Genomic DNA, 12,235 nt, shown 5'->3' on the forward strand with positions numbered 1-12,235 from the left:
AAGTAGTCCGCACCGGATATAAATGGATTAGGGAAACCTCCAGATGGATCATCAGCAGGTTGTGTGTATCAAAGAAATAAGGTATACATAGTGAAGTATTGCAAAACAAACATGCAAATATTATGGCTGTTGCTGAATTAAGTGCCACCACCACCAGATCACCTAATAAATTGAAGGCTTACCAGAAGCCAAGTAATATGAGCTTGTGGCTATAAACCCTAGCCAGGGCCTTTGTATGAACCAGCTGCTGACCCAGATGTCCTAAAGATCCTCCAGATATCACACCAGCGATAATTGACCAGAAGGGAATAAAAGAGCCCACATAGTGAAGTACGTTGAAAAAATCCTCCCAAGTTTAATAAAAGTTGCACTTACAGAAATTCAGATGAATAAAAGCATAGAAAATGTAAAGCCGGCCAGCTTACTCGAACGCTTGTTCTGCTCGGATCGTCACGTCATACGTCTCTGACTTGCTGACGTATGACGTGACGATCCGAGCAGAACAAGCGTTCGAGTAAGCTGGCCGGCTTTACATTTTCTATGCTTTTATTCATCTGAATTTCTGTAAGTGCAACTTTTATTAAACTTGGGAGGATTTTTTCAACGTACTTCACTATGTGGGCTCTTTTATTCCCTTCTGGTCAATTATCGCTGGTATGATATCTGGAGGATCTTTAGGACATCTGGGTCAGCAGCTGGTTCATACAAAGGCCCTGGCTAGGGTTTATAGCCACAAGCTCATATTACTTGGCTTCTGGTAAGCCTTCAATTTATTAGGTGATCTGGTGGTGGTGGCACTTAATTCAGCAACAGCCATAATATTTGCATGTTTGTTTTGCAATACTTCACTATGTATACCTTATTTCTTTGATACACACAACCTGCTGATGATCCATCTGGAGGTTTCCCTAATCCATTTATATCCGGTGCGGACTACTTAAATGCCCAGGCTGGGGTTTACTGTCGCAGGCTTGTTATGCTTGCCTTCTGGTAAGCCCCCATCTTCTAAAGGTGTATCTTTGGTGGTGGTCATTTAGTTTGTACTACATATTGGACCTCCTATCATCAGGATTGGTTTCAACGTTTAAGACACAAGATTTGTTTCACAATATTTTTTCCAATTGGGAGTACAGCTGCAAGCTGATTTGGCTTGCCTTTGCCATTTTGAACTTTGTTTCACATTTGGACTTCTTTCTATTCAATGTAAAAGGGTTACTTTGTTCACACATGGTCCCTATATGTACACTTTATTAGTTTTAGTTTTGTTAGTATTTAATCACAGCGCAACTTCATTTCTTCTTTCCTTTTTAGAGCTGTACATGGTGATGTGTGCAGGCCTCTTTACTTTGCTGCCCAAATTATTTAGAAACTTTTAAAGTGAATCGAGGTTGACCTTAAATGTTAAAGTGTTAATAAACCCACAGCAGTAAAATCAGTCTGTATATGCAGTAAAGCATGCTTGTTATACTCGCAGTGGAACCTAAGGGGTTAAAACTTTGCATTGTGTATAAAGGCTGTGTGATCCTGTGTCTCTGATCCTCCTCTTTGACTCCAACACATCTAGTGATAGAACAAAGCATTAGGAGTCAGGCTGCACATGCTCAGTTTGGTGTGTATTGCTAGAGAGTTTTTCTTTTTTCTTGGGAGGATGCATGCGATCAGCACAGGGCCAATCAGCACTGCCCAGACAGAGGGTCAGGGGGAGAAAGAAAACTCTGCCTATAAGCTTTGCTAGGAACTGATATAAGTCACAAGGCTGCTTTATACGGCTGAGAGGGTATTTAGCAGTTTATATTTCCTAAAATAATCGCATTTCCATGTTCTGTGTAACTGTGGGAGACCAGATATAGTGAACACAGGGTCCTGGGTTTAGTAATACTTTCAGTAGTGCTTAGCTGAGTACTTTTACAATTCCTGCCGTGTGATGTGGCATCAAATTCTAATTCTAAGAATTATAAGCAGTATTATGTGGCCCTCCCATGTATAACAATTGTAGAAAAGAGAAAGTGGTGTATTTTCAACAGCATGCAGTCAAGTGTGTGCTTTACTTTTCTGCACTGGAAACATTGTTGTAAATAAGTCCCATGTTTCTGTCTTCTACCTTTTCACTGGTTTCCTTGTCCTCTAGAGATGTCCAGTCGTACTATGTGTTTGTAACCTCTTGGATGATGAAAATGGAATCTATTTTGTCAAAAGAACAGAAGGCAGAAAAATTTGCAGAAGACCTGACTAGCAGATGTAATGTATTTGTACAGGTATGCTTTTTACCTTGTAGATAGTTTGACTGATGAAAATGTCCATATCGATATTCTTTCTCGGAAATTTTCTGATGCAAAGACTTGTTTTTAAAGTTACCTCTAAATGAAAAAGACACCATTTTTTTTAACCTTTTTTACACCTAAGGGGAAAACAAATCTTAAAGTCTTAAAGGAGTTGTAAAGGAAAAAAATATTTTTTGCTGAAATTACTGTTTACAGGGTATAGAGACATAATAGTTAACTGATTCCTTTTAAAAATGATTAAAAATAGATAAAAATCAATCATATAATGTGCCTGCACTTTCAGTTTCATTTTTTATCTAGTTTCATGTTTGTGTGAAGGACAGAGACACAGAGCCAATACAGGGTAGTGTTTGTTTTTAAAACAAAAGTGATTGGTCCTGAGGGGTTTTAGACACACAGTAATCACACCTTCTTGATTAGAGACCACCAAGAGAAGCTCCTAGTACTTTTTTCATAAGGAAACAGACAAGCAGGAAGTGTGCAGAACAGAGAAGGATTACAGCAAAAACGAACAATGAGGACATGAAACCAGGACTGCATTAGGGTAAAGGAAGCTATTTAGCTAAAAAAAAATGTTTCCTTTAGTGACCCTTTAAGTCCGATTTTGCAAATTTGACATGCGTTGGTAGAACTGTACAAAACTACTTTGAGCATCCAGGTGGATTATACCTTGTTTCTTCAGGACAAATTGGGCTTTCATTTGGTGGTAATGGATATCTCCTGATTTTATTTATTTTTTATCATCAAATAAAACTGGCTCAAATTAGTAAAAAAAAAAAGTTTTTTTTTTTTTAAATCTACTTGTATATTTCATGTTACCACCATAACCTACCACCAAAGAACAACCTGAAATTATTGCTCCTGACAATCGCAGCGATAAAATGTGTGTGTGTTGTATGTATCCGTAGTGCAGCCCATAAACAATAGTGCACATCTTGCCTTTTTTTTTTTTTTTTTTTTTTTAATTAATTTTTCTACCTAAAACACACTGACGCTGATACTAATTAAAAAAAAAAAAAAGAAATGCTGACCCTGACATTAACCATTGACTCAAACACTAAGCATGGCATTGACCTAGATCAAACCTTGATCTAGGTATTTTTTTTACATTTCTTTTATATTTTATTTATTTCTACACACACTTTTTTATTTTATTTTTTTCTATCTCTGCAAGGACAGAGAAAGATGCAATGTATCTTTCTCAATTATTCACAGAGACCGAAAACACCGGGGCGGGCTTCACAGTGACTGATAGCCTCTGATTGGCTATCACAGTTATCACATCGATCAGGTGACCCGGAAATGGGCATTCTCACGATCCGGACCTGTGGCTCTCTGAGATTCTGGTCACTGTGCTGGAAGCTTTCAGCAGAAAGGGAGGTACGCAAATATGTGGCCTCATGGCAAAAAGCTTCACGCAGTCGGGCTGCATATTTGTGTGACGTCGGCGCCAAGGGGTTAAAGTTTATTTTTTTAGGAATTGCCCACATTTATGCCCAAACCTCCCTTAGCCCTTCTAGATCATATCCCACATTTTTTTTATTCTACCTTGTTACTTTTTGCTTTTATGTATAAATGTCAACAGACATATCTAACATGGGACTTATGACAACTGTGCAAGAGTTTGCAGCCAGAGTAGTTGACAAATGGCTGGGTTGCAATATGTTGCCGCCTCACAGCATCTTTTAACCCTGAATAGCCCCAAATGTCCCTGTGACATCATCACCAGCCTTCTAAAATCCTTTGCTGGGGCAGCTGCTGACCTTTTGATGTAGGCACACCCCCAAAACTACATTTTCCTAGAGCCCTTTTCCAATACTGTTGAGAATCAAGGCATTGGCATTGCTTTTCTGGGAAAGACATGAATGTATGCATATGAGTGTGGGAGTGGGGGCGGGGGGGTAGCGGCAAGTAGGTGGGGTGCTGTAGTTCAGGCAGGGCTGACTATTCTGTTTGGGATGTCGGAGCAGCAGAGACATTGTGTTGGCCCAAATCAGAAAGTTTGGAGCACACTGCATTTCTAGCGCAACAAAAGTTTATTTATTTTTTCCCTGACATACACTTTCAGGGTAGTTTTTACATTGTTTTTGAATTTGTGGAGAATGATGATATTCTGATCTCAATCACGTGGGTGGCCAGGGGGCATTAAAAATGAGCAGATGAGCTGCAGTTTTTCCTAAAAAAGAACATGCAGCTACTCGGAGCTGTACACATTCTGTGGCCACAATGCTTTATTTCATAGCTGCTGCAAAAATGATGCCCCCTGTCGGGTTCGCCAAACATGACCTATTCAAGTGTTGGGGCCCCGCCGCACTGCAGCCATGTGTAATGCATAGGAGGAGGCAACATATTGCCCCCCAGTCTGGCAAGTGCTGCTGTGCATGTGGGTGAGCTCTTGCGCTGCAACTCTTGCTTGGTTGTTATAGCATTAATCCAATGTTCGATATGTCTGGGTCAAACACTTAACTGACAAGATTTAACTATCTCTTTTTTTTTTTTTCCAGGGATTTCTTTATGCTTGTGGCCTTAGCAACATCATTAAAACAACAATGAATCTCTACATGTCTATGCAGAAGCCAATGACCAAAACATCTTTGAAAGCATTGTGCAGGCTTGTGGAGCTTCTCAAGGTACTGTTTGAATTAATATGAATTAAAACATACCTGGACAGCAGTGGGTGGCGTAATGTTTAGGCTTCATTTCCATGGACGTTTTAACGGCCACTTTTTTTTAGCCTTTTTTACAGCTTAAAAACGCCTGTCCATGTTTTTTTTTTGTTTGTTTTTTTTAGCTGGAGCTCAAAAACGCTGCGGTAGCGTTTTTGAGCGTTTTTACAGCTCTAAGGCTGGAGCTTCAGAACGCACTGGTCCTGGTTTTTTTTTTTGCAGCTTAAAAACGGCTCAGCCATCTACATAAATAATAAAGTTTAGTGAAAAAAACGTGTAAAAAAATAAATAACACCCATGCACTTTTAACCCACTCCCACATACAAACAACCAACATGCTACACGGGTTGTATATCACTGTGCATGCCGGAGTGTGAGCAATAATTGTATGCCCAATATTCGTTGTTCACTCTAAACTGATAATCTGTAGGGGTGTTAAAGTGTTGCCTACGAAAAACTTAGGCTACCAAAGTTTGTTGTCATTTCACAGGCACATGCAATTTAAGGCAAGACATGTGAGATATTTATTTACTCGGTGCATTTTTTTTTTTTTTTTTTTCACCAAAAATTGGGTAATATATTGTTTAGGTGTGCCCACCTTTTAACCCTTTATTGACTCAATAAAGTGTCCATTGGCTTGTATATGAGATTGGTATCCGGGCACAATACTTCAACACCTCCATAAGAGTGTTTGCTTGGGGATGTAGTTGAGCATTATATGTGGAATTGGAATTAGTCCATAATTGGCACGCACAGCCAAGTAATGTATGTAACCATCAGCACCATCATCAGGTTTGTTTTTTAGGACACCATATACTGTCAATGTCCTTGCGCTGTGTTTTTTGTGTTACCTTTTTGACTTCTTCTACCCTCAATTGGATTTCTACAGCAGCAGCACTATTGACTACTTCAGTCACTACTGGCCAATAAGGTTTAGCGCCTTGGTATATTGTTTGCATTGTTTTTAAAAATTAAACTTTAGTGTGTTTTTACTGAAATGATGTGCTTGATCAATTGTTGCGCTAATATCGTGTGACATAAAAAATTGTAACTACCACTATATTTTCTGCTTTTAGAAAATATGTACTGTTTTGAGGGTTTTAAAGAAGTGTAGCCAAAGTTTTTTTTTTTTTTTTTTTTGCTGTATGTCTCCTGGGGATCACAGGAGTGCACTTGGTTCTGAACTCCAGTAACCCATTTTCAGCAAACAGTGGGCTAAAGCTTACTGTCAGCTGACATCAGAGTCAGTCTCTGAAAAGATCCGCCCAGAATTCTGTATCAGTAGCTGGCTCAGCCTTTCGGGGAGCCACTGAGAGCTTGAGCCAGCCGTTTCTGTCACTCCACAGGAACACAGAGAACTGAGCAATCAGTGTTCTTTGATTACTCAGTTCTTAGTCTTGGAGTCAGCGTGGGTGGATTTGGCATCGGACCAATGCTGCATCCAGCTAGATGAGTATAATTTTTGTTTTTTAGTTTTTGTTACCTATACTGTTTTGTTTTAACCAATCTTCTTCTTTTTTTTTTTTTTTAATACTTTTGAGTTTTCTGGTTAAAAGAGGGTTACAATATAATGCCTCTGCAAAAACGATCCAATAAGATCTTAAATCATAATACAGAACAATGTCAAGCCTAAGCTGCTTGTGTCATTGAAATGGAAGGAGGAGGGTATTCCATTGGGAACTACAAGTCTGTCCGTCTGTCAGGGTGGCAGTTGAGAGCTTATTTATTTACAGATCTCTGTGAATGAGTGATGCAATTATCCAAACCCCACACAACTGTGCAAAATTCCAAAGTGACAGCTGCTGTGGAGGCGGTGAACACTCTCTGGAAGGGCGGTTTTGGGGGTAGGAGGGGTCTGATTGGCACTATAAATATTGGTGTAACAGGTGGAATTAGCCTTTTAGATGAAAAAAAATGCCCTTGAATTACAAAAATAAATAAATAATAACTTGGATTAAAGAAAAGATTTTCCAAAAAATTCATACAGTGAAATGAAGTGTGTGTGTGTGTGTATAATATATATATATATATATACTCTTTTATTCTAATGTACCTACTTTTTTTTTTTTTTCTTTTTCTTACCACCAGGCAATTGAGCACACCTTCCACAGAAGGAGCATGGTTGTGGCGGATTCCGTAACTCATATCACTCAGTATTTACAACATCAAGCACTGAATGCTATTGCAGTTGCAAAGGTAACATCATTCCTAGGGATATTATGATATCTGACAATTGTTTTATAGTTCTGCCTATCCTGCTTCATACTATTTGCACTTTCCATACTCGTCAATTGAGTTTGTCTTTATTAGGCAGCTCTGTGAAATCAGGATATCAAGATTTTCTATTTAAGATGTGGTGTATCATACACTTGGCTGCGGTTCTGAGATGTGATTTGGGGAGGAGGGTGGTCAATATGGCTGGAAATAATGTGGTTGATTTACTAAAGGTAAATCGTGTGTGCACTGCATGTGCAGTTGCGCTATATCTGAGGGGAAGCTCTGAAATGATGGAAAGCTCTGCTAATTTCTATCATCCAATCATGTGTAAGCAAAAATGCTGTTTTTTATTTTATTTTCCTTGCATGTCCCCCCCCCCAGATTTTGAGCAACTTATTTGCCTTTAGTCAATCAACCTCAACGACTGTAATGGCAAATGACATGTTTATTCTAATTTGGTGCATTGAACCATAAAACTATGTAGTGGTTTTGTTTTGTATTTAGAAGCGGGTAATTTCAGACAAGAAATACAGCGAGCAGCGATTGGACGTTCTTTCTGCACTGGTACTGGCAGAGAATACACTAAATGGACCAAGCACAAGACAGCGAAGGCTTGTGGTGTCACTAGCGCTAAGTGTTGGGACACAGATGGTAAGTGCTTATAGGGTGTAAAAACCACAGTCCCGTGGATTCCTTTCACTTTAAAATTTATATGACTTTCTGCTTTATTGCATTTTATGTTTAGTCTTTGTATGTGTGCAATTCTAACCTGTAGCTACAGTTATATTATTTTTTTCATTGGAAATGGAGTTTGGAATATGGTACAATAGCCTGTGTGTTTTGGTTTTCTTTGTTTATTTGCTTAATACTCCCTATTTTCTTGCATTAAATTTGGGTAAATGAATGCAATAGTACAGCTGTCAGCAGTCAAATGAAAAAGTAAGTCTTGTGAGAGAGAAACGGGGAGGCTGCCATTAGCAACTTCTTCTGAAATTGCTAGTTTCCTGGCTGTCGTGCTAATTTGCTGCTCTTCAGTACTTACTGGATCATTAACCTAGAGCACATCTGCAGATAAGGACTTGTGACTTTCCTGATCTACGTTCTTATGCTGGATTGTTGTATCAAAGTATTGATGTCAGTGATTCAGCATAGATTGTGTTAAAGTAATAAAGGGGGAGGAACGCTGACCTGTTGCATATGCTTGTTTTGGTGGTATGCATCTTGTGTGTATCTGTAGGCTGCCATCTGCTGTGGTTCTATGGAACCCTTTTGCCTGATCCACACCTATGCATTTTTAGTGCTTTTTGCATTTTGCAGATTTGCACTACAGTCTATTTCCTATGAAACCAAGTTTTCTAGTGCAAATCTGCAAAATGCAAAAAGCACTAAAAACGCATAGGTGTGAATCTGGCCTTGAAGTGTACCTAAAGGCAAAACTTTTGTTCTTCTTTTTTTAAATATCAATTTTTATTGCTGTCTGTGCCTCCATTAGGGAGATTCATGCTCTTAATTGAAAGTAAGAAAATCCCAAAGCTGTCATTGGGTACACTAGTCACACTGGGTATACACCAGGATTCCCTCACTTTGCAGGGATTTCTTCTTGTTTCCTTTTTTGGCTATGGGGCAAGTAGTGAAGGGAAATCTTCCCAATTAATTGGACACAGATGGCAAAAAAGCAATAACTGACAGGGGTTATAACCCTCCCTTACACTTTTGCTTTTAGTTACGCTTTAAGGTAGTTCCTAAAGTGATATTAAAAGCAATTTTTTTAATTACAATTTTAAAAGGTTTATACTTACCATCTCTTTGGCTATCCCTCCCCGCTGTCTGCTCTTTTTTTTCCCTGAGTGCCTCTTAGCAAGCCATGTGCTATGGGGGCACTAGTGCAGGCACGCCCCTGAGCTGGGCTATGAGTCCATAGATGCACACAGTGTCGTTAAGCCACGCTTCTGTGCCCCCCTTACAGGTGTTTGACTGACAGCGGCAAGAGCCAATGGCTTCTGCTGATTGCTGATGCCTGTGGAAGTGGAGGAGTGGTACTGCAGCCAGGGATAGAGCTGGATCAGTTAAAGGTTTCAGGTAAATATTTAAGGATGGGGGGGGGGGGGGGCGGGGACAGATGGAGGGGAGTTTTTACCTTCATGCAGGAAATACATTAAGGTGAAAAACATTTAGCCTTTAGAACCACTTTAATCAATCAAGACAGAGAAGGGTGGGGGATGAAAGAGCCACTACTCTGATGTGTCCAAAAACATTTTTTATTTAGGTTCAGCAAAAACAGCCAATCAGCTTGGCTGCTGAACTCCAGCTGAAACAGACATTATACTAGTTGGTTCAGATGTTTTCATATGTCACGCAGGCCTAACATTCATTCTTTGTGACAGCCTGGGAACTAGGGGTGTGCATCTTCACTGGTCAACGATTCGATTCTGCGATGCATCACGATTGCTGATGCGCTTCCACTTCCAATTGGGCCGCCTAGGCGGCCCTTCCTCCAAGCAAGCTGGGACACATCACAGGTCCCAGAAGATTGCCCGGCTATGCAGGACAGCTCAGTGAGACATGCGCACCCGGCTGTGAAGCTGCAAGCTGTCACAGCCGGATGCCCACAGTAGTATTGCCAGCGCCATGGACAGGCAGGGGAGAGCATGGCGTGTTCCGGTGGCCACATCGCTGGATTGTGGGACAGGCGAGTGTCTTTTTATTAAAAGTCAGAAGATACACTTTTTTTGTAGCTGCTGACTTTTAATAAACAAAACAAAACATTTACTGGAACTGCTTTGAATTAAAAATAACCTCACTCCCTTAAAGCGGAGTTCCACCCCAGAACTTCCACTTTAAGCACTCCTTGTCCCCTGACATGCCACATTTGGCATGTCATTTTTTAGGGAGGGGGGGGTGTAACCTCTTTTTAGTCGGACTTCCTGTCCCACTTTCTCCTTCCTGTCCCGGCCACCTAGGAGGCGACGACTCCTTGCTCTAGGCGGCCCCTCCGTGCCAGCGATCTTCTGGGACACAACACAGGTCCCAGAAGATTGGCTGGCCAATGGCAGAATGCAGTGCGTGCTCGGCCATGAAGCCGTAAGCTGTCATGGTCGGGTGCCCACAGTAGATTTGACGGCGGAGAGGAGGGGGAGACGGGTGGAGTCCGCATCGATGGACCGTGGGACAGGTGAGTGTCGGTTTAATAAAAGTCAGCAGCTACACTTTTTGTAGCTGCTGATTTTTAATAAACTAAAAATAGGGTGGAAGTCCCCTTTAAAAAGTGCACTAATCTGGTGCACTACAGGGTACAGGAATTCACACGCATGTGGCTGCTGGGAGGTCAGGAGGGATTAGAATCCACAACTGACAAACAGCCCTGTGAGTTTCACTGTACTGTCTCTGTGCTGACATTTCTCTGGGCTTTGCACATTCCAGCACACTAGGAGTTAACATAGTGGAATGTGCAAAGAGCACAGACCGAGCACGTATGCCGTTATTATCCATTAAGTGGCCACTGCTGTATGTGCTTTTTAAAATATATGCAGATTCATACCTCATATCTCCGTGTGTGTATATAACTGTATATGCCGCTCATGTGACTGCATGGTCGGTCCGGCCTGCCTCTCTCCTCTCAAGTCTCACATCTCTCCTGACGTCAGTGGGAGTTCTCAGCCCCGCCCACCGTCTGTAGCTAAAGTATCAGATCACAAGAGAGGCGTGCGGGGCTGACGTCAGGAGGGACTTGAGACGAGGGATGTGAGAGGAGAGGTGGGCTGGACCATGCAGTCACATGATCAGCATTTACAGTTATATACACACGGAGACATGAGGTATGAATCTGCATATATTTTAAAAAGCACATACAGCGGTGGCCACTTAATGGATTATAACGCGGCATTTATTACAAAACGGGTATTTTAAAAGACACGCTCGGAGCGATCTCCCAGGAGAGCGAGGCATGTCGGATGATTATTGGGGTCGCATGCATCGATGCCGCATCAGGGACCCCCGAAACGCGATGCAGCGATTAAATTCAGCACCCCTACTGGGAACTAGCATTTTCGGAAGAAGAGATCAATAATGGCAGCCCCCATATTTCTATTGTTACAGATTTACTTTAGGAACTTCCAGATATCATAAGGAACTTAGTTTAGAACTGAAGTGTGTGTTTTCCATTCAAAATATTTCGCTTTGCAATTGGACTATTAGAACTTCTAATCAGGCAGTTTAAATGACTTCCGTAATATTTTACAGAAAACGTTTAAGGATGAAGAGCTTTTGCCTCTGCAGCTTGTTATGAAGAAACTAGACCTCATAAGTGAATTACGGGAAAGGTAAAGATTATGGACCAATACTCCTGGTATGGATGGATAATATGTATGGCTCAGTTCACAAAACTGTAACGCAAGGATAAGGATCTTTATTTTAGCCCAGTGACTGCTACTTTCAAATCTGTCTGGAATTATAAAAACATTTTTTATATTATCTATAAGGCATATGTCAATTGGCTTTTGTTCACTAAAGAACGTAGCCCATACAAGTCTAGGCAAATGTATAAGCCTCTTAAAGCAGAAGTAATGTTGGAGATTCTTGTCTTTCCAACGATCCCTGCATCTTCTCGTGAGTTTTAGGGGCTCATCATTGGCCGGTGTGGGATGACATCATTACTGTGCAGGAGCTAGTCATCCCGCCAGGCAGGATTGGGTCAGCCGCTGTAAGCCGAGCTGCACATGCACAGTTTAGCTTACATTGCGGAGGTCACTGTGATCAGGCAGGTAGGTGTAGTTTATTGCAGAAAAGACACTGCTTGTCGTCTCTCCTGCAATAAAAAGCCTGCCTGCTCACTGGGACTTAAAGCAGAACTTTAGTTCCGCTTTAGGCAAGTCTACTGCACCTGCAGAATACTTTGAATGATCTCATAATTGTCTAGAACTAATGCTGCATATGCATATCAAAGCCTAATGTTGATGTGTTATCTTTTTTTAATTGAGCCTAATTTTTGTTAGATGAATATAGTTGACAAGAAAAGCTAAATTAGAAAAGAAAACACTTTATCCAGCTAAGATTTCCTTGACATGAAGTTAG

General features: G+C 40.9%; 1 protein-coding gene across 1 annotated transcript in view; it reads left to right on the forward strand.

Moving 5' to 3' along the window:
• The window catches only part of WASHC4 (WASH complex subunit 4), a 117,663-nt gene that overhangs the window by 56,003 nt on the left and 49,425 nt on the right, over positions 1-12,235 (forward strand). The window contains exons 14-18 of the mRNA XM_040344269.1: positions 2,129-2,255; positions 4,787-4,912; positions 7,037-7,144; positions 7,670-7,816; positions 11,405-11,484. Coding sequence (XP_040200203.1) covers positions 2,129-2,255; positions 4,787-4,912; positions 7,037-7,144; positions 7,670-7,816; positions 11,405-11,484 — 588 coding nt within the window. The remainder of the gene's footprint in view (positions 1-2,128; positions 2,256-4,786; positions 4,913-7,036; positions 7,145-7,669; positions 7,817-11,404; positions 11,485-12,235) is intronic.

Source organism: Rana temporaria, chromosome 3 (genome assembly GCF_905171775.1).
Source record: "Rana temporaria chromosome 3, aRanTem1.1, whole genome shotgun sequence".
NCBI classification, from domain to species: Eukaryota; Metazoa; Chordata; class Amphibia; order Anura; family Ranidae; genus Rana; species Rana temporaria.